Source organism: Serinus canaria, chromosome 13 (genome assembly GCF_022539315.1).
Source record: "Serinus canaria isolate serCan28SL12 chromosome 13, serCan2020, whole genome shotgun sequence".
NCBI lineage: Eukaryota > Metazoa > Chordata > Aves > Passeriformes > Fringillidae > Serinus > Serinus canaria.
This window is the reverse complement of record NC_066327.1, coordinates 4,494,265-4,518,875: the sequence shown is the minus strand read 5'-3', so window position 1 is coordinate 4,518,875 and position 24,611 is coordinate 4,494,265. Positions and strand designations below refer to the sequence as shown.

At 47.3% G+C, this 24,611-nt stretch overlaps 2 protein-coding genes and 1 long non-coding RNA gene across 3 annotated transcripts in view; 2 read left to right on the top strand and 1 right to left on the bottom strand.

The window, feature by feature from the left end:
• TENM2 (teneurin transmembrane protein 2) overlaps nt 1-10,329 on the top strand; it is a 187,608-nt gene extending 177,279 nt beyond the window's left edge. The window contains exons 23-26 of the mRNA XM_050979861.1: nt 1,011-1,307; nt 2,590-4,204; nt 6,832-6,962; nt 8,487-10,329. Coding sequence (XP_050835818.1) covers nt 1,011-1,307; nt 2,590-4,204; nt 6,832-6,962; nt 8,487-9,248 — 2,805 coding nt within the window. The 3' untranslated portion in view covers nt 9,249-10,329. The remainder of the gene's footprint in view (nt 1-1,010; nt 1,308-2,589; nt 4,205-6,831; nt 6,963-8,486) is intronic.
• Nucleotides 10,330-18,140: 7,811 nt separating this feature from the next.
• Nucleotides 18,141-21,915, bottom strand: LOC127060109 (uncharacterized). Its single transcript, XR_007778741.1, has 3 exons — nt 21,794-21,915; nt 20,132-20,222; nt 18,141-19,281 (listed from the first exon to the last, which is right to left on the bottom strand). It is a non-coding gene; the product is annotated as an uncharacterized LOC127060109 (long non-coding RNA).
• A 506-nt stretch (nt 21,916-22,421) lies between these two features.
• Nucleotides 22,422-24,611, top strand: part of WWC1 (WW and C2 domain containing 1) — a 66,677-nt gene continuing 64,487 nt past the window's right edge. The window contains exon 1 of the mRNA XM_030229170.2: nt 22,422-22,595. Coding sequence (XP_030085030.1) covers nt 22,477-22,595 — 119 coding nt within the window. The 5' untranslated portion in view covers nt 22,422-22,476. The remainder of the gene's footprint in view (nt 22,596-24,611) is intronic.

Here is a 24,611-nt window from a genome sequence, read left to right as displayed (position 1 = left end):
GCCACTGAAAAAATATAAGCTAAAGAACAAATTCCCAGAAACTGATGAATACTTTTAAAGTAGTCATTGCTCTGAAATTATATCTAATTTGAAAACTTTTACTTTATTAATGACACATCTACAATTAAATTACTTAAGAAGCTTTATCAGATTACACCATTAGCCTGAATTCTATGGCTTACCCCCCAGTGAATATATTTATGTATCTCTCATTATAACACTCTCCCTAGAAGCCTCCCCATTTGGCATTCTTATTCTCCTTTGCCTCTGGTTTGCTCTTTTATTTTAAACAAACAAACAAACAAATAAATAAATCTGCCACTGAAACACCTCGTGCTGTATTTTGAATGAAAATTATAACAAAAAAAAAGGCGGGGTGGGGGAAGAAAAATATTAAACCTAATTATTTAGCACCTTTCCTTTCAACGCCAGAAGTCCATCTTTCCCAGCCTATATGATCAGGATTTTTAAGTCCATCCCAAGGGAAGGATCTGTTGAATATTTGGAAAGTAAATGAAGAAAACAGTAAATGAATGATTTCTAAGCAGAGTGTTGCAATTATAGAAGTGGCTAAACCTCAATAAAGACACAAAAATTTCTTCTGTTGTCCTTAGAGTGATTGTAAGGGAAAAGGCAAAAAAAATTGATTGTGGAAGTACAAAAATAAAAGAAAAATAGTAGAAAATAGAAAAATAGAACAAGTAGAAAAATATTCCATGCAAAATAATTTGTTTCTCTGCACTTTAAGACCTCGGTGTGCAGAATGTCTGTCTGTTCTGACCATAACGGAAGCTTTTGACTGTAGGATATCATCTCCCATATTGCAGTGAGGTGGGAAATACCCCAGTAAGACCCCAAATTATTTCAATATATACCACCAAATAGAAAGCAAAAGCCAGTTAACAGGAACCCTACACTTTTCACAAAGGATTTCCCTGCTGGGATTTTCTGCTGGGCATTCCCCGCTGTAAGCCGGGCGTGCACTGAGCGCAGCCTCCTTCCCTCGCCAGGTGCACGGCAGGAACCTGCTGTCCATCGACTACGACCGCAACATCCGCACCGAGAAGATCTACGACGACCACCGCAAGTTCACGCTGCGCATCATCTACGACCAGCTGGGCCGGCCCTTCCTCTGGCTGCCCAGCAGCGGCCTGGCTGCTGTCAATGTCTCCTATTTCCTCAATGGGCGCCTGGCAGGGCTGCAGCGCGGGGCCATGAGCGAGAGGACCGACATCGACAAGCAGGGCAGGATCGTGTCGCGCATGTTCGCCGACGGCAAAGTGTGGAGCTACACCTACCTGGAAAACGTAGGTGGTGTCGTGTGGTTGTGTTCCCAGGAGGAGGGAAGAGAGGAGAATCTTGACTCCATGTTTCAGAAGGCTGATTTATTATTTTATGATATATATTATATTAAAAGAAAATGATATATTAAAACTGTACTAAAAGAATAGAAGAAAATATTTCATCAGAAGGCTAGAAAGGAATGGAATGGAATGGTAATAAAATCTTGTGACTGCTTACAGCCTCGACACAGGTGGCTGTCATTGGTCATTAAGTAAAAACAATTTCACATACTGGGTAAGCAATTCTCAAAATCACATTCCAAAGCAGCAAAACATGGAGAAGCTGAGGAGGAGGAAATATCCTAACGAAAGGATTTTTCAGAAAATATGTCTGTGACAGTGTCGCCTCCTAGCACGAGCTGGAAGGACACAAAGTTCAGTTTGGCTTCGTGGCACATAAATCACACACACCCACTTGCTAAAATTTGGTGTATCCCAGCTGTTAGCCATTCCTGGTCTCAAAATTCCTTGTTTTCATGTATCCTAGCTGTTAGCCATCCCTGGTCTTAAAATTCCTTATTTTTCAATTAGACAGCTGAATATGACTAATTCTTAATGGGAAGTATTTTATTCATGGTTTCTGTCTTTTGATATTTTCCTGCCGTAGAATGGCAATAAATTAACGCAATTTATTGTGCTTAATTAAGCCCAAAAATGCATGACTAAACCTGACAAAAAGTTCATGTAGAAACAGGTAATTCATCTCTAATTGTTACTTATTAAATGAAAGTATGGTAGTGCATTTTTACTTAGCCTAATTAGCACACTTCAGTCATAAAAGTGTCTTAAATACTGCCAAACTGCATATTGTTTTCCCTTTCCCTTCTTGTTGTTCTAAGTAAACCAGAGCTGATGTTCTCTGCTTAGTTTCTCACATATTTCACAGTAACAGTTGTGAATTACAACTGCTGGCAGAAAGATAAATCAAGTAATTTATCTAACTCCTCTGCATCCCTCAGGAAAAAAAAAAGGAAAATAAAAAAAAAAGTCCTCCTACAGGGAGGACAGCTCACAGGTTGCTAACCTGCACTTTCTCTGGAGTGTCAGGTTATTGATTTCCAAGGAGCAGATCCTCTCATCTGGCAACCTGACAATATTCCTGAGCAGCTCTGTGCCCCTGACTAATGTATCTGATTCTCTTTGTACTCATTTAACATTAGTGCCTCTCCAGTAAACTTTCCTTCAGTTCCCTCTCCCGGGCCACATGCTGATGGCTGGTAACAGTTTGTTGTTGTTTCCCCCGCAGTCCATGGTGCTGCTGCTGCAGAGCCAGCGCCAGTACATCTTCGAGTTCGACTCCTCGGAGCGCCTGCACGCCGTCACCATGCCCAGCGTGGCTCGGCACAGCATGTCCACCCACACCTCCGTGGGCTACATCAGGAACATCTACAACCCCCCCGAGAGCAACGCCTCCGTCATTTTTGATTACAGCGACGACGGCAGGATTCTGAAAACGTCCTTTTTAGGTACCGGCCGCCAAGTCTTCTACAAGTATGGAAAGCTGTCCAAGCTGTCTGAAATTGTTTATGACAGCACAGCGGTGACTTTTGGCTACGACGAAACCACAGGTGTCCTAAAAATGGTGAATTTGCAAAGTGGAGGGTTTTCTTGCACAATTCGCTATAGGAAAATTGGTCCTCTTGTTGACAAACAAATCTACAGGTTCTCTGAAGAAGGAATGGTCAACGCAAGGTTTGATTATACATATCATGACAACAGCTTTCGAATCGCAAGCATCAAACCCATCATAAGTGAGACGCCTCTTCCAGTTGACCTCTACCGTTACGATGAGATTTCTGGCAAAGTCGAGCATTTTGGCAAATTTGGAGTTATTTATTATGATATTAACCAAATTATCACCACGGCAGTTATGACGCTGAGCAAGCACTTTGACACCCACGGGCGCATTAAGGAAGTGCAGTACGAAATGTTCCGGTCCCTGATGTACTGGATGACCGTGCAGTACGACAGCATGGGAAGGGTGACCAAAAGAGAGCTCAAACTCGGTCCCTACGCCAACACGACCAAGTACACCTATGACTATGATGGAGACGGGCAGCTGCAGAGCGTGGCAGTCAATGACAGGCCCACCTGGCGCTACAGCTACGACCTGAACGGGAACCTGCACCTCCTGAATCCTGGAAACAGCGTCCGGCTGATGCCGCTGCGCTACGACCTCCGGGACAGGATCACGCGCCTGGGTGACGTCCCCTACAAGATCGATGACGACGGGTTCCTGTGGCAGCGGGGTGCAGACGTGTTTGAGTACAACTCCAAAGGGCTCCTGACCAGAGCTTACAACAAAGCCAATGGGTGGAGTGTTCAGTACCGCTACGACGGACTGGGCCGAAGGGCTTCCTGCAAGACCAACCTGGGGCATCATCTGCAGTACTTTTATGCTGATCTTCACAATCCAACAAGGGTAACTCATGTCTACAATCATTCCAACTCCGAAATTACCTCTTTGTACTACGACCTGCAAGGGCACCTCTTTGCAATGGAGAGCAGCAGTGGGGAAGAGTATTACGTGGCCTCTGATAACACAGGCACTCCATTAGCTGTGTTCAGCATCAATGGCCTCATGATCAAGCAGCTCCAGTACACGGCCTATGGGGAGATCTATTATGACTCTAACCCAGATTTCCAGCTGGTCATTGGGTTCCATGGAGGACTGTATGATCCTTTAACCAAACTCGTGCATTTTACCCAAAGGGACTACGATGTCCTGGCTGGGCGCTGGACATCTCCTGATTACACCATGTGGAAAAACATTGGCAAAGAACCCGCTCCTTTCAATTTGTACATGTTCAAGAGTAACAACCCTCTCAGCAATGAACTGGATCTAAAGAATTATGTAACAGGTGAGACTTCTTCACATTTATAATACATAACACTACAGCTTGGAAGCTGATTTGGGAAAGAAACACAGCTTCTCCTTACGAGCCCTTTGCTCAATCCTCACATCAACTTTGGGCCGTTTTCCTCTTTTGCCTATGAGAAGTGGCTATTTCTGATTCCTTGGTACTGCTCTTCCCTGAACTAGGGGCTCTAAGTGAGAAGCAATGATGAGTTATGAAAGGAAAAAAATAAATATAAGTTTGTCTGAATAGAAGATTTCAGCACAGCCATAGTGCTCTTCCTATTGAACTAGTATTGTATAAAGTGAAGAAAAGCGAAGTTGTGTATAGGAATCACTGGCAGGTTGGTTCAGAATCACAAACCAGAACTGCTCAGATCTCTTTCTTTCAGGGCTACTTTCAAAATCAACTACTGTCTGAGCTCATGGGCACATTAAGAATTAGCACCAAGAATGAATTTAATTAGACCTTTTTTTCCCATTTAACTTTTAATATGCAAACAGTCTTTAGTCTTTAAAATTAAATCCTTGATGGTTTTTTAAGATTATTTCATCCTGAAAGACTAATAAATGTTATGGATTTTGTAGAGCCAAGAAACAAAGGTAGTTTTGATCACATATGTTGGAATTTGGTAAAACTTGTAACCCTTTCTTAATTAGGAATAATTTTTCACTTAGTAACATCACACAGTACTTGAACTAGCTGCTGGCAATTTCTAAAAGGAAAGGTAATTAATATGTCTTCAGGAAAAGCTTTTTTTCAGAATTGAATATGCAGTATACAATAGTTAGAGTAGTGATACCATTTTTAAAAAGGAATGATCTTCATTTTAGCAGTAATTTGAATTTCAAGAAAAGCGTGCATTTCCTTCAAAGAAAATCATAGCACGTTTCATTAGTGCATTGCAACATAATAGTAGGTGTAACACAGCAGAGGTTCTAGTGGAGCAACTTTGCAATTAGGAGATAATATGATTTGTATCTGATAGTGGGAAAATACTGGTGACTGAAATTACCTCGTTGTCCTAAATTCAACAAAAGTCCTATTTTCATCCACCACCCTTTGATTTTGATTTTCAACATCATCTTACCATGTTTTTCTACATTCTGAAATTGTGTTTCTTTAATTTATCCATCCACTGGATGAAATCAAATAAGACAAATTGCATATAGGGACCACACACACCTTGAAGTCTGTGAAAATACTGCATCAGTGATGCAAATATTTTTTGCTGTAGGACTGAACAGATTATCTTAGACAAGAAGTGATTATGGTGGCACCTTTGTTGTCAGATTAAAAAAAAAAGAAGAGAACAAAACAAAACACCAAAAACTCTTCCTCTGCAGTCCATTTTTACTGTTAACCCCTGACACAGGATTTTATTCACAGGTTTTGCTGAAAACAAATTCCTGTAGCAAATGCAGTGCTGCAAAGCACATTAGCTCAGCAAAATAGTAAAATAGTGTTTTGTATATAGGTCCTCCTCTGGTTTCTGTGGAATTGGAGCAGCTGAAGTGAATTGTTCAGGAGATACCATTTTACTATAAAATAGAATTGAAGCCTTATCAGAAGCAGCAACCCTGTGTGGTCCAAAGGTTCAGGAAAAATACAGCAGGCACTGTGTGATGGGAGATGGATACAGATACCTCATAGAGGCAGAGTATTTTATTTACTACTTATTTTAGAGTCAAAATGGCAAAGAAAAAAAGGCTTTTGAGGAAGACAGGCATTGCAACAGCTCAGCTCACAGAAGTGGCAATAACAGTATCAGTGTAGGCCAGTGAGGAGAGATGGCCACTGGGATAGACAGGAGAGATTTTTAAGCAAAAATTGTCATGAATTCAGGAAACAGGAAATGTAAAATGGGGTAATGGATTCTTTTTTTTGTTTAAAGAGTTATCATTTGGATAACTAAAATACATAATTAGTTCTTAATACCTGCAGAGTGAGAATCACTGTTATTAGCTTATTTTTTTAGCTTTTACAGCTAGATCTGAGGGTAGAGTTTCGTGGTTGATCCCACATCTGGAACTTGCTGAGGCTCACCTCAGAGCTGAGCTGTAACACTCCCACACAGCTCCTACTTTCCCTGGAGGGATGGGGAGAATATTTTTGTTGCCTAAATTTAGACATCTGATTTACAAATCTAGCTTCTCACTGCTTTTAATGGAGCCTCCTGAGACCTGATGACAGCTGATGGAAGTAGGACACAGAAGAGAAGCCATGTCTTTCCCCAAAGGACTTTGCAGATGTTTTTAGAGTCTTAACCTAATAATATATCATTATACAATACAGTTTATAGGTTACATATAGTAGCCATATCAGAAGGTGTCAGAGGTGGAACAAGTACTGTATACTGTAAAATATTTAGATAATTCATGTGCTCGAATGGAAGGTAATGAAAGACCTGGTATATCCCTGATGATTTATTTAGGGTAAATTTAGTGCAGTTTTTCCTGTGCCTGTTCAGGGTGGATTGCTACAGTTCTGTAAAGTTCCACACTGTAATATTTTGACTTCAGTTGCTACTTGAAATTAAGGACGTCAAAGATGGATTTCCTAATTTTTTAATTTCCTTTATTTGTTAAACACATATGTGTCTCACTTAGCTGTTTTCTTTCAATTTTTAGATGTCAAGAGCTGGTTGGTGATGTTTGGATTTCAGCTTAGCAACATCATTCCTGGTTTCCCTAGAGCAAAAATGTACTTTGTGTCACCGCCATACGAGCTGTCTGAGAGTCAAGCGTGTGAAAATGGACAGGTAGGCAGAAAGATTAAATTACTTCTTTTGGATAAATTTGCCCTACTCTATGGATAGAATCACTAGCTCTTCTGTAGTTACAGCAGAAGGCCAAGCACTTAGGTCAGTGTAAAGTGAAGTGAGTATAGCTACATTTTATACTAATGAACATATGCCTTTCTTGCCAGCCTTCGTTGTTATCATAATTACAGTGTCATTAGTTTGTCTTTTATTGAGTTATTCCTTGATTAACAAGTTGTAACTCGATTAACTTGATTAGCAATGACAAAGGGAGACTTTGTCAGGGTAATTTATCATCTGTTGTACCTTTGGTAAAAACATCCTAATAATGTGTTCCAATAAACTTAGGTTGGTACTTGTTATACTGGTAAAAAAGGGTTCTACTTCTCACCCTGTAAGAGGTTTTCTTACCATTTTTGCCGTTTTTCTAGTTAGAGGTTTTGATTTGCAACTCCATTTAACCTCAGTTACAGCATTTGTACTTGTCAGGTTAAGGGTGGACAACAGTATATGGGTTTGACTTTCATAATAAATTCCAGCCCATTTAATAAATTTCAGAAGAGTACTAGGCCAATTCCAAACCTACTCTTTGCTAGGTTAACTTCATCTTTGTGGTAATACAACAAAAATAATCATATAAACCTAAACACACCATTTTCCCAGGCTTCTAAGTCATTTGAGAGTCTAAACCCCCTCTTTAGGAATTGCTTTAGTGCTTTGGGGCCCAAATTTCATCTGTTTACAAAAAGCTTATATTCATAAGCCTTTTAGTTATTTACTGGTTGAAATCCCTGGGGAAAAGTGTCCACAAGTTAAATGCCACCTTTTAATACATTGATTCTGTTTGTTTACCTCTGGTTAAAATTGTGCTGGACTGGGGCCTTTCTTTTTATTCTACTGGGCATTATATGATTGGCCAAAATTGACATGTGTGGTGCATATATGCTACAGAGGATGATGAGAAGAATTTTATTTGGTCTTACAGATGGCAAAATGATTTGCTGAATGAGTGTTTACCTGATCCTGAACAAGATGTGGATGGATGGATGGATGGATGGATGGATGGATGGATGGATGGATGGATGGATGGATGGATGGATGGATGGATGGATGGATGGATGGATAATGGATGGATGGATGGATGGATGGATGGATGGATGGATGGATGGATGGATGGATGGATGGATGGATGGATGGATGGATGGATGGATGGATGGATGGATGGATGGATGGATGGATGGATGGATGGATGGCTGGATGGAGGATGGATGGATGGATGGATGGATGGATGGATGGATGGATGGATGGATGATGGAGGATGGATGGATGGATGGATGGATGGATGGATGGATGGATGGATGGATGGATGGATGGATAACTGAGGGTGGCCTTTCGAAGTGTAGAATTTTTCTCTGCATGTCTTTCCTTTAGAAAAGCAAAGCAAAGGTCATTATGTTCTCTGAAATGGGTATGTTCTGCATCTTCTTTGGTGTTTTTTTTTTTGTTCTGTTCTGCTTCCCCCAGCTAATTACAGGAGTGCAGCAGACGACAGAACGACACAACCAGGCTTTCATGGCTCTGGAGGGACAGGTCATATCTAAACGATTACATGCCAAAATTAGAGAGAAAGCAGGCCACTGGTTTGCCACAAGCACTCCCATCGTGGGGAAAGGAATCATGTTTGCCGTGAAGGAAGGCCGTGTAACCACCGGTGTTTCCAGCATCGCCACGGACGACAGCAGGAAGATCGCCTCGGTCCTGAACGGCGCTCACTACCTGGAGAAGATGCACTACAGCATCGAGGGCAAGGACACCCACTACTTCGTGAAGGTGGGCTCGGCTGACAGCGACCTGGTTACCCTGGCCATGACCAGCGGCAGGAAGGTGCTGGACAGCGGCATCAACGTCACCGTGTCGCAGCCCACGCTGCTCGTCAGCGGCAGGACTCGAAGGTTTACGAACGTTGAGTTCCAGCATTCCACCCTGCTGATCAACATCCGCTACGGGCTGAGCGCCGACACGCTGGACGAGGAGAAGGCCAGGGTGCTGGAGCAGGCTCGGCAGCGAGCCCTGGCCGCCGCCTGGGCCAAGGAGCAGCAGAAGGCGCGGGACGGACGCGAGGGCAGCCGCGTATGGACAGACGGAGAGAGGCAGCAGCTCCTCAGCACGGGAAGGGTGCAAGGTTACGAGGGATATTATGTCCTGCCCGTGGAGCAGTACCCTGAGCTAGCAGACAGTAGCAGCAACATCCAGTTTTTAAGACAGAATGAAATGGGAAAGAGGTAACAAATTAACCTGCTGTCATCCTTTGCTGGATGAATCAGTAGTCATAACTGTTATCTCCTCTCCTAAGGAGATGAAGACCTAAATGGGGGCACTAGGCTGAGCTACTCTGGGATAGTAAGTGGCAAAAAAGCTCATATTTTTTGAGTTAAATGCTACTGTTCAAGTGATTAAAAACCACATCCTGAAGTGGACTAAAGCCAGACTGAAAACTCTTAACCGTACAAATTAAAAAGTACCCCTGAAATATTACCCACTTGTTCTGGGTCTAAAGAAAAACAAAAAGAAGGCCTCGTATTGTATTACCTCACTCCATTCACACGTGAGCAAACTAAGAAATCCAAGTGGGCCACTTTCACTAACCAGCTGATGAAACACAGATGATTCAGACTGCTTGTTTGATAAATATCCAAGAGGTTTTCATTTAAAGCAAAATACAGATGCATTTAAAACATGACTTTGGGGTGATTTGTGTGTAGCGAATGGAGGACAAATGAAATGCAAGTGAGAGCGCACTGGAAATAGGAAAGGAAAATATATTTAAAAGAAACAAAACCACGCTTGCACTCTGACCCTCCACTTGTCTGGCCTGAAGCTTAACTTATTCAAAGAGGGCAGAGTGTAAAGTTACATTCAAAATGGTGGCTATAAATCACTACAGATAAATTTCATACTCTGTTTGTCTTTGAAGATTTCCATTGTGGACAGTATAACACAGTTACAGGGTGTAGTCTGTTTAGATTCAGTAGTTTGTTGGTATCAGTTCCAGTAGAGCTGTGGGCATTGTGTTACACTATTGCAAATGGGCACCACGTCAGATCACCCTGTACATACATCAGCCAGAAGGCACAATCACTGTTTCAGATTTAAAAATTATTAGTGTGTTTGTTTGGTCGAGAAACTGAGACAATCACATTACGGTCACCACAAAAAAAAAAAAAAAGAAAAAAAAAAGTCTAATAAGAACTTTGGTACAAGAACTTTTTTGTAATATACATGTATGAATTGTTCATTGAGTTTTTATATTAATTTTAATTTGCTGCTAAGCAAAGACTAGAGACAGGCAAAGATAATTTATGGCAAAGTGTTTAAATTGTTTATACATAAATAAAGTCTCTAAAACTCCTGTGAATTAGTTGTCTTCCATTGCAAAATCTTGTAAAAGCAATTCTTGTCTGGCTGTCTCTAATGCACACAGCATTTTGTATGTGGAAATGACTCCCTGTGGTTCACTGCATCCTGCAGGGGGCTGGTCCTTTGATCTCTGGGTAAGCAAAGTCCTTCACACACATCTCCCAAAAATCTGCTTAGGACACAGGAGAAGACTGGTAAATGCTTTAGGAATGCCCTCCCTCTCTGCACATCATGACTAGCAGCCCTCAAACTGCTGTGTTTCAATTCTGGAATTAGTTTAATTGCACTGAAGTAACCTCTAAACAGTTTGAAAATGTAGTAACATAATATTAAGTGGAACATGCAAGGCTGTGCTGTGAGCCAGGAAGTCTCCATGAAATCTGTCTTCTTTGGGAGATTGCTTATTTCTACCACATTTAAAAACGGGAGGTAAGATCAAAGAGCCTCTCCTAAGCAAACAGTCACTCCTGGTGATGATAAAAGGGAGCCATCCATCACCCAGAGCCCTGCCGCTTTTATCTCATTTAAGGATGTAGCTGGGGAGCTCTACTTAATTTTGAGAACAGTTTTGCTTTTGGGGTTGCAAATGAGGTTTTTAATGATTCATGATAGCAACAGAGATGCTCGAGTTGATGATGGGCATAAATTGACTCCAGGGCGTTTTTAAAGCCGAGCAGTTTGGTGCCTGTGTGGTGCAGCACCTGGAGCTCTCAGAAAACGTGTCTCATTTTTCTGTGCAAACGAGAGCCACCCCACTCTGACTGGGAGTTACACCTACCTGTGCACCCATGGGCACCCCCAGCCCTGCTACTCATCCTCTGAAGTTGAAGTCTGGCTGCATTTTCAGATGGAGTTCTGATTGTCCATCACTGCAGGTGTTTTTCTTTGCTGGAGGACTCGTAGTGCTGTTACATTATTATTATTTCGTGCTTTACAAGTGAAATCTCTTAAGGAAGTGTTTTTTTTAATGGGGGAGTAAAACATGAAATCACAAAGTAATGACACTTTGCATTATTGCAGTTTGTCTGGATCACCTGGCCCAGTCCTGGTAAGCTGCTTAGCTCATTTTTTGGGATAGAATCGTCCTTGCAGTTTGAGCGGGTTGAAATGAGAGCCCATTGCACAGTCCCCAGTGTCCTTCATTCTGTTACCATTCTCCTAAAGCTGAAACTCTTCAGAACTGGAGATTCTGCTACTTCAAAAGGAAGCTCAGTTAAGCTAAAAAGGAAGCATCCTTTGAATATTTATGACTGTCAGAAAAGATGTAACAAATTTCAGGGGATGCACTTCCTACTCATCTCCTTTGCAGCTAACACACACCATCAGGATGTTCTTAAACAGAGTTTTGGGAGATGGTGCTAAATTCTCACCAGAGATCACTGCCCCAGGGCTAGCTGCAGTTTCCAAAGCCAGTGTGCAGCTCAGCACAGGTCATGTAGAAAGCCACAGCAATACCCCTGAGCTCTGAAGCCCAGCCTAGCATCGTGCTGGACCTGACCAAGGTCATTCCCAGCTCTGCCCCTCAGCTCTGCCAGTTCACTTTGCCTGTTCCCAAACAGAGCCCCAGCCTCACTCCCATCTACATGGACTAGCCAGCCCGTCCTTTGGGCAAGTAAACTGCACTGTGTCCAATGGCTTAGGGAACCTTGTGTGGTGCACCAAAGAGATTGGGAGAATTGCTGTGTTTTTGTAATTATGACAAAAGAGCTAAATTCTCTCATGTCTGGAAAAACCAGCTGACTGGTAGAGCCCATTCTAAAGAGTTTTCACTTAACAAATGAGGGAGGTAACTGCACTGCTGTGGCCATGGCCAGCTCTCTTGTGGTCCCATGTGGGTTTCCCATTTCTTGAAGCATCTGTTTCTTCCTTTTTCTTTCAATAACCTCCCTTTCCTCACCTCAAACTGGTATCTCCCATTCCTCTCAAAGCTCTTGCTTTTGCTCTCTTTTCCTTGCTACACTTTTCCATATGGAATAGATGCTTAACCTAAAGCACTGCCAGGGAGATGTGAACTGGATTCTTCTTATGAGGGAGTAGTAAAGTGGTGGCTTTAACAGTGACATTGTGTCTGTGTCCCCAGTAGCACTGTGACCAGGACAGAGCAAGGGCACCCATCAATGGACCTGGCCTGAAAACCACACCTGGCTGTGGGAAGGCACAGAGCAGGAGCTCAGGCCAGCCTAAGTACCATGAGCAGGGGTTTGCCCTCCCAACTCACCTGAGTGCCAGCTGACTTTTTTGTAGAGAGAGCAGGAATCCAAGAATAGGCTTCTGTTTGATGCTGAAACCAGATGGAAAATCAGTATTAGAGTACATTTCATTTTTTTTCTTTTCTATTGGATTGCTGTAACTGAAAGAATTTGGTATTTATAACTTTGCATTTCAGCTTGGAAAAAAACCTGTCTTGTTTCCTGACTTATCCCAAAGGGTGGACTGGCTGTGGGTCTCAACACAGTCTCAAAACAGCCTGCTCCTCACCACCAGGGCTGTTCTGCCTCTCCAGGTGGCACTTTGGCCACTTGATGGCAGTTCTGCCAATGAGACATCCAGAGCTGCCAGCCTTTGCCTGCTGGCACTGCCTTGCCCACACCAGTCCCCATCAGTGCCCTGTCAGCTTTCTTTAGGGGTTGGTTCTCTCAGAGTGAGGCACCCACAGACATTCCTCCCAAAGCTGGGCCAGACCAGTGCCAGTGCATCCACAAAACTCTCATGGCATAAATAAAGGGAAGGAGCCACTTAGGGTTTGTTTGTTTGTTTGTTTGTTTTTTGCTACCTGTAGTGCAGTGGCTGACACAAGAGCACACACTGGGCTCTGAGAGTGCACAGAGCCAGACTGAAACCTGCATGGGAGCCTGGCTCTGGCACTTCCAGTTTTCACCTCCCATCCTTTGGGGAGTTCAGCCTCTCAGAAACTTCCTGATAGAAAGGACTGTGCCAACACCTCTGTAAGCCAAGTCCCTGATCTTCATGTAGTCCAGGTTTATCACTGCTGTAAGAACAGAAGAGCCAGGTATCCCTCACCTGCTCTGAACATGACCATGGCACTGCCTTCCAAGGCCCTTCATGTTTGTTGGTCATTTCCTCTTCAAGAGTCCAAGAAAACCACATCAGGCTTGAATGCTCTTGAATAATTTGCATTAAGTGCTTTGTGCTGTAATTTCTGTAAGGTTCACTCCTTTGACAACAGAATCACAACATTTCTCAAATCAGCACTCAATAGTGATCAAAGATGGGAATATCTTCAACACACAGCCTTGAGGGTACAGCCCTGAGAAACTGCAAAGGTAAAGGTTTCAGTCACTGAATTGTACTGTCCTGTGTTCATCTGGTGACCTTGCATGAGAGCCCCACATGAAGGTCAGTCATAAACTCAGGTGACCTCTAAACTGTGACTGGGTTCAAAGGGAGGATTTTACCTTACAAATTAAGACAGGTGTAATGAAGTGGTACCAGGACCTCCCTGCCTCTGACCTGCTTCTGCACATTTCTGACAACAATAAAAGTTCCTTCTCAGCATCTTCCAGCGCAGCCTGCAGCATAAACTTTCTTTATTTACAAGGATTACTTCATTTAAACAGTACTCACTGCATTTGAAACCTGTAACTCCTCTGGAACCAAACTCACTTCTCTGTGGCACCAAGTTCTCAGGGCTGTGCTACAGAAGAGGGTGTGCATCCACCACAGTACAGGTGCTGACACAGCTGCAAAAGGTGTTTTACTCTGCACATCTCTGAATTGGCAGCAAGATCTCAGAGCCCCAGAGCCACTTTGGGCCCACAGAAAGCAGTGAAGGAGCCTGGGCAGGCGGCTCCACTGGGCAGGGTCTGTCTCTGAAGGCTCTGCTGCTGCTGGTACCAATATACAGACCAATATTGTAACTGCTTGGTCAGCTCAATAATATCAGAACAATTCTGTCTTCCTTCCCCTGTATGTCTCTCATCTCCCCAATGAGTACAGCAACATTTGAGCATGACTGAGAGCTCTAGGAAGGCAAATACCAATGCCAATGTCAAAGCACCGACTCCCCTGTGTTCATAAAGCTTTTTCAGCTTCTGCCTAAGCCAGCACAAATGGGTTGAAACCAGCACAGTGCTGGGCACATCTGAGCTGTGGTCATGAGCTGTGTGTGTCAACAGCAGCAACACCTGGCAGGTGATTACCTGAGCTGCTCAGAAGAGCAAGTGGCATTTAACCAGCAGCTGAGACTGGGACACACAAATACAGGTACAGAATGCTTTGGAGCACCCTCACAGCAGGGCCCATCACACTCAGGGGTTAAGTTGGTAATTTTAATCTCAGCTGACTGACAGCTCACTGTGTCAGCTCAGGCCTCCACGCCACAGTCACCAAAAATAAGCAAAGCCACAGAGGTGGAGGCACCTGTGTGATGTGCTCGGGTACCCGAGCCAGGCATGCAGCCAGATGCCCAGCAAGAAAGCAGCTTGGCAGGGAGGGCAGGGACTGGACCCTGCCAGCCTCTCCCACACAGCTTGGGGTCTGCCTGCCAGCACCCTGCAGGCTGCCCAGCCTTCACCACCACCAACCCAGGAGCCTCTTCCACCCTGCTGACTGTGGGGTTTGCACCAGGGGCACAAGGCAGAGCCCAGCAGGTGCCCTGCACCCACCCATGTTCACCTGGAGCTCAGCAGGTGCCACCAGCCCTGCCCAGGCTTCCCCACACCTCCTGCAGCAGGAATGGGGTGTTGCTCTTTAAAACACACATCTAATGTCTCAGGTTGGTCTTCCCCTCTTTTCCTTGTTTGTTAAAATACTTGGGCAGCATCTTAGGAGGATTTAATGGTTACAGTCAGGCTACTTCTGAGCCAAGGAGGGGGACAAAAAAAAAAGCAAGTAATAAAGCAAAATGTGGTAAAAACACCACGGGAGAGAGCTGTGTGCCAACTTTCAGACAAGCAAATGAATGCAGCCAATTTATAAATCCTTAACAAATAGGATTTACAATGGAAGTGGCAGTTAAGCCATCATGAGTACCTAAGGTGGCAGGCAGTGCTCTGTAATGCTGTCTGTGCTCTGCAGCAGCAGCTCAGCAGCATTGCTATTGGAGAAACTGTATTTACAGAAGTTTTCATCTTTAGATGACAGCTTTTGGCAGGCTTCAGTCTAATTTGGTGGTTGCATACAAAAGGAAAATTGGCCAGCAGGACTCTGGGCTGTACCACTGGCTATGCTGCTAAAACCCAGGCCTTGTGATTGTGTCAAATACCTCTCTGTCCTCAAACTCCACGAGCTGCAACCATCACGTAAATGAAAGATAAATATTAAGAAATATTAGTGTTACAAAACAGTAATTCACCTATCTCATTTTTAGTTGTTGGCAATAGTTACTGACTCAATACTCTACTTGATAAATCAGACTTTTTCATCTGTCAGAACTTCTCTGTAGAGATAAAAACCAGATTCCTGCTTGCCCGTGAAGGCTGAGTGATCTTTTAGAAAACATCCCCACCTCAATGCCTTGGTCTCTGCCCGGGTGGGGAAGGCAGGTTATTAAAAACCTTGGGACAAAGCACATGAGAGAAGAGTTTTCACACTTAGCACAGGGCCCTTATTGAAAAGCAGGGGTTGGTGGGGGTGACAGCTGCTGGAGGGCTTGAAGTTCAGCTCTGTCTTTAGTTCCAGAGTGTCCCAGGGCAGGTGAGGATAATCCCATTTTAAGAGCATGTCCAGCTGAGATATAAATATCTTCAAGGTTGGCAACAGCAAAATTATTATCTCTTATGTTTAACTAGAAATCTGTATTTCTTCCTTTGCCCTCTCACTGGGCACCACTGAGACAACCTTGTCTCTCTTGTCAGTACTCCTTCCTTTAGATACTGGCACACAATTATTAGATCATCCCTGAGTCGTCTCCTCTCCAGGCTGAACAGCCTCAGCTCCCTCAGCCTCCCCCCTTTTCAGATGCTCCTGTCTCTTCACCACCTCACTGCCCTTTGCTGGCTCTCTCCAGCACGTTCATGTCTGTCTTGTGCACTCTGCTCACTCAGGGGCAAACTCAGCCCCCCAGTCACATCTCACTGGGGCTGAGCAGAGGGGAGGGATCACCTCCTCAGCCCCTCGGTGATGTCCTGGCAAACCCATCCCAAGGTGCTGCTGGCTCACTCTGTCACAAAAACATAGTGCTGGCTCAGGATCAACTCCTTGTCCTGCAGGTCCTTTTCTGGAAAGCTCCTTTACACCTGGGTGGCCTCCAGCTCCTACTGGTGCTTGGGGCGGTTCCTCCCCAGGTGCAGGACTGACCTTCCCTTTGCTGATCCCGTGAGGCTCCCATCAGCCCCTTTCTCCAGCCTGAGTCCCGGGGGGGCAGAAGACCCTCTGGTTCATCAGCTGCTCTGCCTCGAACCTCCCCAGTTGCCATGGCACTTCCAGGCCAGCAGGGAACAGCCTGGCAGTGCCATCCGCCCGCTCCCTCGGCATCTCCGCAGGTCACAGGGATGTCCACGTTCCTTTTGCTGCTCCCGGACCTGACCCTGCTCCAGCGACCCCCAAGGCGCCCCGACGCTGTGCCCTGCCCTCGGCAGCTGCCGACAGCTGGACAGATTGCTAGGCAGCACGACAGGCTGCCAAGGCACCTGGCTCCTGTCCCAGCAGCAGCCTGCCCACGGGAGCAGCCCGGTGTCCCTCCCCGCACAGAGGGACGATGGCCCCTGTCCCTTGGCCAGGCAGTGCCACCAGCCTCTGGCGCTGCTCCTCCGCCCTGCCGGGGGCAGAGGCTCCGCCGCGAGTCCCTCCTGCAGCGCGCTGCCCTCGTCCCGCAGCGTGAGCTGAGCCTCACTCGAGAGGAAAACCCCACCTGTCAGGTTAGAAACACAACCCGGGCTGGCAAATCGAGGGTCTCTGCTCGCCCTGCCCTGGCTCGGGCACACAGCGGGGGCTGTGCCGCCCCGCTCCCGGGATCCATCCCCGCTGCGTTTGGGGACACACCGCGGGGGCACCGCGGCGTTTGTGCAGCTCAGGGCGCGTCACCAATGCCACCGCAATGGGCACATTTCTGTCACAAGCTGTCCCCGAGCAGGAATTCCTCTCCTGTGCGCACCAAAGGGCACTTGTCACGCTCGGTGTGACGAGCTCCGTGCCCTGTGCGTGTCCCGCTGTCCCCGCCCGGGTGCCAGGGGACGCTCGCTCGGACAGCCACACGTCATGCTGGCAGCAATGCCAAAGTTCTCATTTGGCGGGCAGAAATGTGGAGGCTCGGGAGCTGACGTGTGATCAGGACAATCCCGCTGGTGGGAGGAGTTCTCCCTGACTTCTGAGCAAATAATGAGCCAGTGATAAAAGCAATATACACCAAACCAATTCATTTTTCTGCCAGACGTGACCTCCATGACAGGTTGATGGAAATTTATTAACCATTATCTTTAAACTTTTATAACAAGGAGCGACTGTCTGGCCCCGTTCCTCATTCCCACCGCAGAGCAGGGGCTGGCAGCCGAGGGCAGACCTGCCTCTGCTGAGGAGCTCAGTGCCAGCCCCACGGCCACTCCTGAGTGCTGGGTGACACCTGGGTGGCAGCTGCAGAGAGCTGCAGATGCCCCGCAGGGCACAGCCGGGCACAAACAGCTCGGGTTTCACCGGGGTGGTCTCCCAGATGGGTCAAGCCGTTCCCAGTCATTGCAAGGGGGAAGATTCACAGACTCGCTCAGCTCCTAGAGCCTTTGACAAGGCATATCCACACACTGGGGAAACACAGACACCTGAACTTCCCAGCAATGCTGAGGGGTGATGGCAGTGCTTCCACTGGGCACAAAAGGGCTTAATAAAGCAACAGAGATAAGAGTTATTTTGGGGTAAAAATCCACCTTTTACTGTTTTGTTCATAGGTGAAAAAAAATCTGAGCACCCAAAGGTCATAGTCAGGAATTTATTCCCTTGCTGCAGGCTTGTTTGCTGAAAGATAAAGATCTTGATGCAGGTGTACAAAGTGCCAAGGATCGGGAAGGCAGCACAGAGAAACCCCGCAGCCAAGTAACGTGTTTGTGACAGGAATCACAAGAGCTGTCAAAGGTGTCCTGCGATGTATCCTGTCCTTCCTAGGCAGAGCTCAGCTGACAGGGGGTTTCCTGCCCTGTTCAGGATGCTGCCCTGCTGGAGCCAGCCTTGCCCATGGCAGGGGATGGCCTGAACAATTGCACCAGTGTAAAATTGACCTGTGGCTTGGTAGAGCCCTGAGTAAGAAGTGGCTGGTCACTGTCCCACAGACTGAAGTAGCTCACCCTGTGTAATGGCCCCACCACCGGGAACCTGAGCACCTTAAAGGTCTTTTCCAGCCTCAGTGAATCTATGTGATTCTACTGCATCTTGTTTCATGAACAAACTAGTCAGAAATCTCTTTCAAGAAGACCAAATCCAGCCAGCAGGTTTCCTGGTGTCCTGAGAAACCTAGCTTCTACACTGCTCCTGTTTAATGGCCAGTATTTAATGGTCACCTGGCCTCAGGGAGCTGTGACCCTCCCCATCCCTCACGTCCCTCCTCGGCCACACTGCCCAGTGCCTGTGCCACACGTCCCCTGTGCCTGAACACAGGGACACAGGGACAGATGGAACGAGGGGTGCTGGGACCAGGGGACACCGGGCATGGTGCAGCCAGCACCTGCCTCACCAACAGGATGGCTTCACGGCTGTCAGCTGCCTTTTCTTTTCATTTAAGGCCTCCAGCAATGGGTCTTTCAAGAAGTAGTTTGAAAAAAACAATGAAGTGGCTTTTGTTTACAGAAAATCCCTTTCATGTTGGTACTGAAAGTACAGCAGGTTGTGTGCACTCTTCCCTGCCTCCTGGGCACCTCTGTTCTTCCTGCTGGGCTGGAAACAGCTTCTGAAAACAGGAAGGCTTCAGGTTACTTCCACGATGAAACGTTCCATTGCTCCACACCAGGTTTCAAGCATTCTAAAAAATAGAATTCTATTTGGAAAGGGAAAAATATTGACATAAAGTTTGGGGTTGGGCAGGAGAGGGAAGAGGCTTTCTACAACAGTAAGGGAGGTCTCCACAGAAATGATACTCTGTTTCATGCTGAAAAATACTGGAGGTTTTAAATAAAGTGTAGCATTTTGTCTAAATGTAATTGCTTCCTGGTAATTGAATTTAAACCCATTTTTCCTTTTTTTTCAGTTCAGATATCTGAAGGTGTTGGTTAAGAGACCAATACTGTGCCTCAGCCACTTCTCACCTTTGAGTTTTTGTTATTTGCACTCAATTAAGAATAGAGCTTCAGGTGTCAAGTACAAAATTAGAGACTTTTGAATGTATTAGGAAAAAAGAAACCCGAGTGTCAAGCAGCCAGCTACTCTAAAACAGAGACCAGCAGTAGATAAAGGCAGCTCCTGTTACTGAGCCGTTTGTAACCAGCCTGTTGTGGGCTCTGGTGGGATTGGGGGCTGCAGCACATGAGGTCATGCTGGAGATGCTGACCCCAGGGCAAAAAAAAATTAGTTTTCTGCAGACTTTGCTCTTCCTTTTCACATAGCTAAGAGCTTACCTACAAACCAAACCTTCCTCTTCTTTGCTCATGAGAAAACAATCACCTGTTTGTTTATTGTTTTACAGTTCAAACAGACTCTGATAACGCTGAATTCCTTTGTTGTGAATGTAAGTGGTAAAAGGGAGTAAGTTACCTATGCACATTCCTGATTACATTTATAAATTCATTATGGTTCAATGACAGGTTGGGTTTTTTCTGAGTTAATGAATAAAGAGGAGTGGACAAATAAAATCTTTTGACTTTAGTCAGACCTACCTGCAAATATTTTCTGAGGTATTTATTTCAAAAGCAATTATGTTTAAAAAATGTACACAATTACTTTCTTCCTAGATAGAGATGATGACATCTGGAAAAGAAAGGGTATTCGGTCAGCTTCTTTACATACAGCCTTTTGCTATATGCTCTAAATATGCTCCAAAAATTTGGAAAAAAAATCTTTAAAGTAAACATGCCTTTTGGAAGTATCTCTGTGCTGGAACATAAGATCACAAATACAGGACCATGAAAATACATAATAATTTGTTATCACTTTGCTGTTTACTTCTCTTGTAATATTTTAAAACATTGGTTGCTGCTGATTTTTTTCCTGTTTCCACATTTTCCCTTTTGAAATGTCTTGAGCACTTCGCTGAGCACTTTACAAAGAGAGAAACACCATTATCTACAAAATTAAAAGCAGAAAAGAGAAACTAACAGGGGCAGTGAGTATCCCAGTGCCCTGCAGAAATGCAGTGCCCTTGGCTGGCGTGGGCCCAGGGCTGCCAGTGCTGCCAGGGTCTGCTGGCTGGAGCAGCACTGCTCCCAGTGCCTCCAGTGCTCCCTGCCGAAAGAAACCACACGCCCTGCTTAGAGTTGTGGACAGAAACAGTGTTTATTCATTTAGTCTTCACTTATTATTAATTTAAAAGCTTTGTGTATAGTGCTGTTCATAACAGCAACTTATTTAGTGGCCCACACAAAGTCTGGGTCCAGATAAAATGGGGTTAAACCAGGCTATTTTCCAAATGCCTCACTTTCAGTTTTCCTTGTCTTCATTTTCTTCCCTGCTCAACCAGTTCGTTGGCCAACTGCTACTACATTCTGTTTCTGCCTCCAGAGAATTAGCAGTTCTGACTCCCAACAGACTGTCAGAACGCCTGATAGAAAAAATCCCACAGAATCTGGCACAAAAGTGAGAGGTTATTTCTAATTGTCTTTTTCACTTTTACTTTTCCTCTCCAGCCCTTCGAGGCTCCCCTCTTCCCATCCTCCAGTTTCCTTTTCCTCCCCTGTGCTTGGCAGGGATCCCTGCTCCATTCTGCTGTTTCAATAGCTGCAGCTCCACAAAACCCTCGCTTTCCCCCCGCCCTCAGCAGCAGGAGCCCGGCCTTGGCTGGTGCTCACCAGGGAAAGTGCCATCTCTCACAGAACTGCCCTCATGCCACGCTGGGCACCTGCTGTCACCCTGGGGTCACCCGCCTTGGCTCACGGCCCCATCGCGTGCCACCGCATGGGCTCTCACTGTGACATTTTGTCATGGGCTGGCTATTCAAGCCGAAATGACTGACATGTGGGGAGAGCAGGCTGTGTTGGGCACGTCCTCATAGCTGCTTCCACGCTGCACGGCAGCTGTGCCAGAGCCACGCTCGGGTACCGGCAGCGGCTGCCCGGGAAGGGTCCGTGCCCGCGGGGTGGGCACCGCCACCCTCCCTGCGGGAGCGGCTGTGCGGGGCTGTCTGTACCACCCGAACTTTTATAACTGGCTTTCCCATGGTCCGAGTGTATCCAGGTTCCAGCTGCCGCGAGCTTTCCCTCTGGAACACGCAGAAAGTCACCCCTGTCACCCCCTGGGCCGCTCCGATGGCTCCCGGCTCCCCGCCGGCCCCTGCGGGGCGCCCAACGCGGCTGGGCCGGCCCACCCGAGGGCAGCGCACCTACCCAGGGGCCCCCGAGTTGCTGCTCTGGTCCGTGTCCTGCCGTGTCCTGCAGGGCACCGAGCAGCCCCGACCCGCTCCCTGCCACCCGCGCTGTGCCCTCGGAGCTTCAGCGCTTCTGGCGGCTGTCCCCGGCCCTGGCCCGGTGCTCCGGCCTCGCGGGGCCCCCGAGCCCCAAGGCTGGCACCGTCCCGGGCCCCGCGGCCCGGCCGCCACGGGGCGCTCGGGGGCGCGCAGCTCGGGGACGCGCAGCCCGCGGGGCCGGAGCGCGGCCGTGGGTGTCCCCGAGGGGCGTGGCCGTGGATGTCCCCGAGGGGCGTGGCCGTGGGTGCGGAGAGGCGGTGGGTGTGGCCGGGGGCGGTGCCGGGGCGGGGGCGGTGCCGCCGCGGGACTCGCGGGGCGGCCGCCGGCGGAGCAGGAAATGGAGGCGTGAGCGGGTGGAGCGGCTGGGGCTCCGCGCCCAGCGCTGACCGCGGGCTCGCCGTCGCCGCCACCCTCCCGCACCGCCCCGGCCCGCCCCCGCCGCGGGGCCGGCATGTGAGGCTGCCCGGCGGCGGCGCCTCCCTGCGCGGCTGGGCCGGCGCGGCCCCCGCACCGCTGCGCGCCGCCCGCGGGAGGGGAGCCCCGGCGCGGCCCCCGGAGCGCAGCGCGGCGGTGCATGGGGCGGCGCGGCCGGCGGTGCGGACCATGCCGCGGAAGGAGCTGCCGCTGCCCGAGGGCTGGGAGGAGGCGCGGGACTACGACGGGAAGGTGTATTACATCGACCACGGCAGCCGCACCACCAGCTGGGTCGACCCCCGCGACAGGTGGGCGGCGGCGGGCGGGGACCCCGCGGTGTGCGCGCCGAGCCCGGCCGGTCCCTGCTGTCGCCCCCGGGCTCCGCTCGGGCTCCGCGGCACGAAGGGCAGGGTGGGACGGTGGTGGCATTACCTGCGGGCCTGGCCCGGCTGTGCCGCCTGCCCGTTGCACGGGAGCGGAGGGATGGAGGGGGCTCAGCGAGTTGTGTTGCTGCCGTTCGGGTCTCTCCCTGGCCGGCCCCGGCCGTGCTGCGGAGCCGCAGCGCACGCTGCGATCGGCGCGGCCATGCGGCCCTTGCAGGGGGAGCCCGCCCGGGGCACGCCGGGGAGCAGCAGAGGCTCGGTGCGGTGGGGAGGGACAAGGGGGCTCGCAGAGCTGTTGGCGGGCCCTGTCCTGCATCGTGGCCCACCTCTGCCAGCAGCTACATGGCCTTATCGAGCTTGGCCATCGCGGAGGTCACGGACTTCAGGGTGTGTCTCTGATCACCCCTTTTTGCCGCCTTCTCCCCTGCGGTATCCCCTTGCTCCTGCTTGCTCTGAGTTGTTCTTTTCCTGTAGCGCTCCCTTAGAAAAGTAAGATAAACAGAAAACGGGTTGCTGCTCAATACCGGGGTCATTTCCAAGCAACACGCTGTCCTAGCTTGTTGTAGTTCCATGCTTGAGGCAATCATGGTGAGCCGGAGCACGGGAGGTTGGACGTGCAGCAAGCTCAGCTACTGGATCACCACTGAAATTAGAAGTTTTTAACTTTCTCGTTTAATGCTTTGTTAGCTGAAGTTCTCAGAAACAGGAACTCAAAAAGCCATCCTAGTGAATTTCCTAGTTGGAAATTCCAGCAATCTGAACTATGCAGTTTGTTGTTGATCAATTTCACACACTTCCCTGTCTGACAGTGAGCGCTTTCCTTGTGGGGCAGAAAGGGTGATTTCTGAATCTGTGTTTCTTTCTTCCCCTTGCTCCAGCCATCAATTCAAGGGGCTTCCATTCTTGGTGGGATGTCAGGACTTTGCCTTTGCTCTGTTTACTTAGATGGGTTTTTTCTTACACATGGAAGTGAATGATTGTCCAGTTTTACAAGATTTCAAGGAGTGTTCTGCATTCCAGGAATAATCCTTGTGCGTACTGTACACAAATGTAACCTGCTGCCAGCCAGAGCTTTGGAACTCGTCTTAGGGTTCAGTTTTAGGAATGTGGTTGAGAAGGGCCAGTGACAGAGTTGTTCCAAGGTGTTTCTTTAACCTTCATAAAAGTCGATGGAGGCTTAAATTAGAAACGCTTTCCTGGCATCCTTATTTTGTTCAGAGGATGAAGACAAGTGAGAAACCTAATAGGCCTAATGCAGGCTTATAAAAATTCCTGTGTGTGTCCTTGGTTGGTGATTCAAGAATGACAGAAATGACTAAATGGGTGCTTTATTTAGCCCTATGTACTGAGCTGTCACAGAATCATTACCTGCTCACCACTGCTAGAGGAGAATAATCAAACACATTCTGATAACTCTTATCACATGACACTTGTTGTGCACATAGAAATACACCTGAATACACGTGGCCCTGACGAGCTTTGTGTCTGAGTCATCTTCCAGAAGTGCTACCAAGGAAACTGACCCTGAAAATCCACAAGGTTTTGAACAGTCTGCTGGTCCCCAGTAGAAGAACTATGTGTTCCACTTACCCATCATCTGGTGGACCATGAGCTTGTATGAGCTGAAATTTTCCTCTGCCATACAGGAAAGAAATTTTTCTGCCAAGTAATTACCACTGCCTGTGAAACCCAGTTGATGGGGGATTTCTCATCAGCTCAGGTCATAAGATGCCTGTTCCCTGCAGGGGAGTGAACTTGGATTTACACACTGAGCATTGAACTTTATTACTGTATTTTAAAGTTTAAATGATTGAAAGGTTAGTCTTTTACAAGTCATATTTAAAATTGCTGCAGCTGAGACGTGGGTTTGTGAATTCGCTACAGTGCTCTGTGTGCTGTGCTTACACACATTCTGTCTGTAACCCAGCAAAAAGCAGCAGA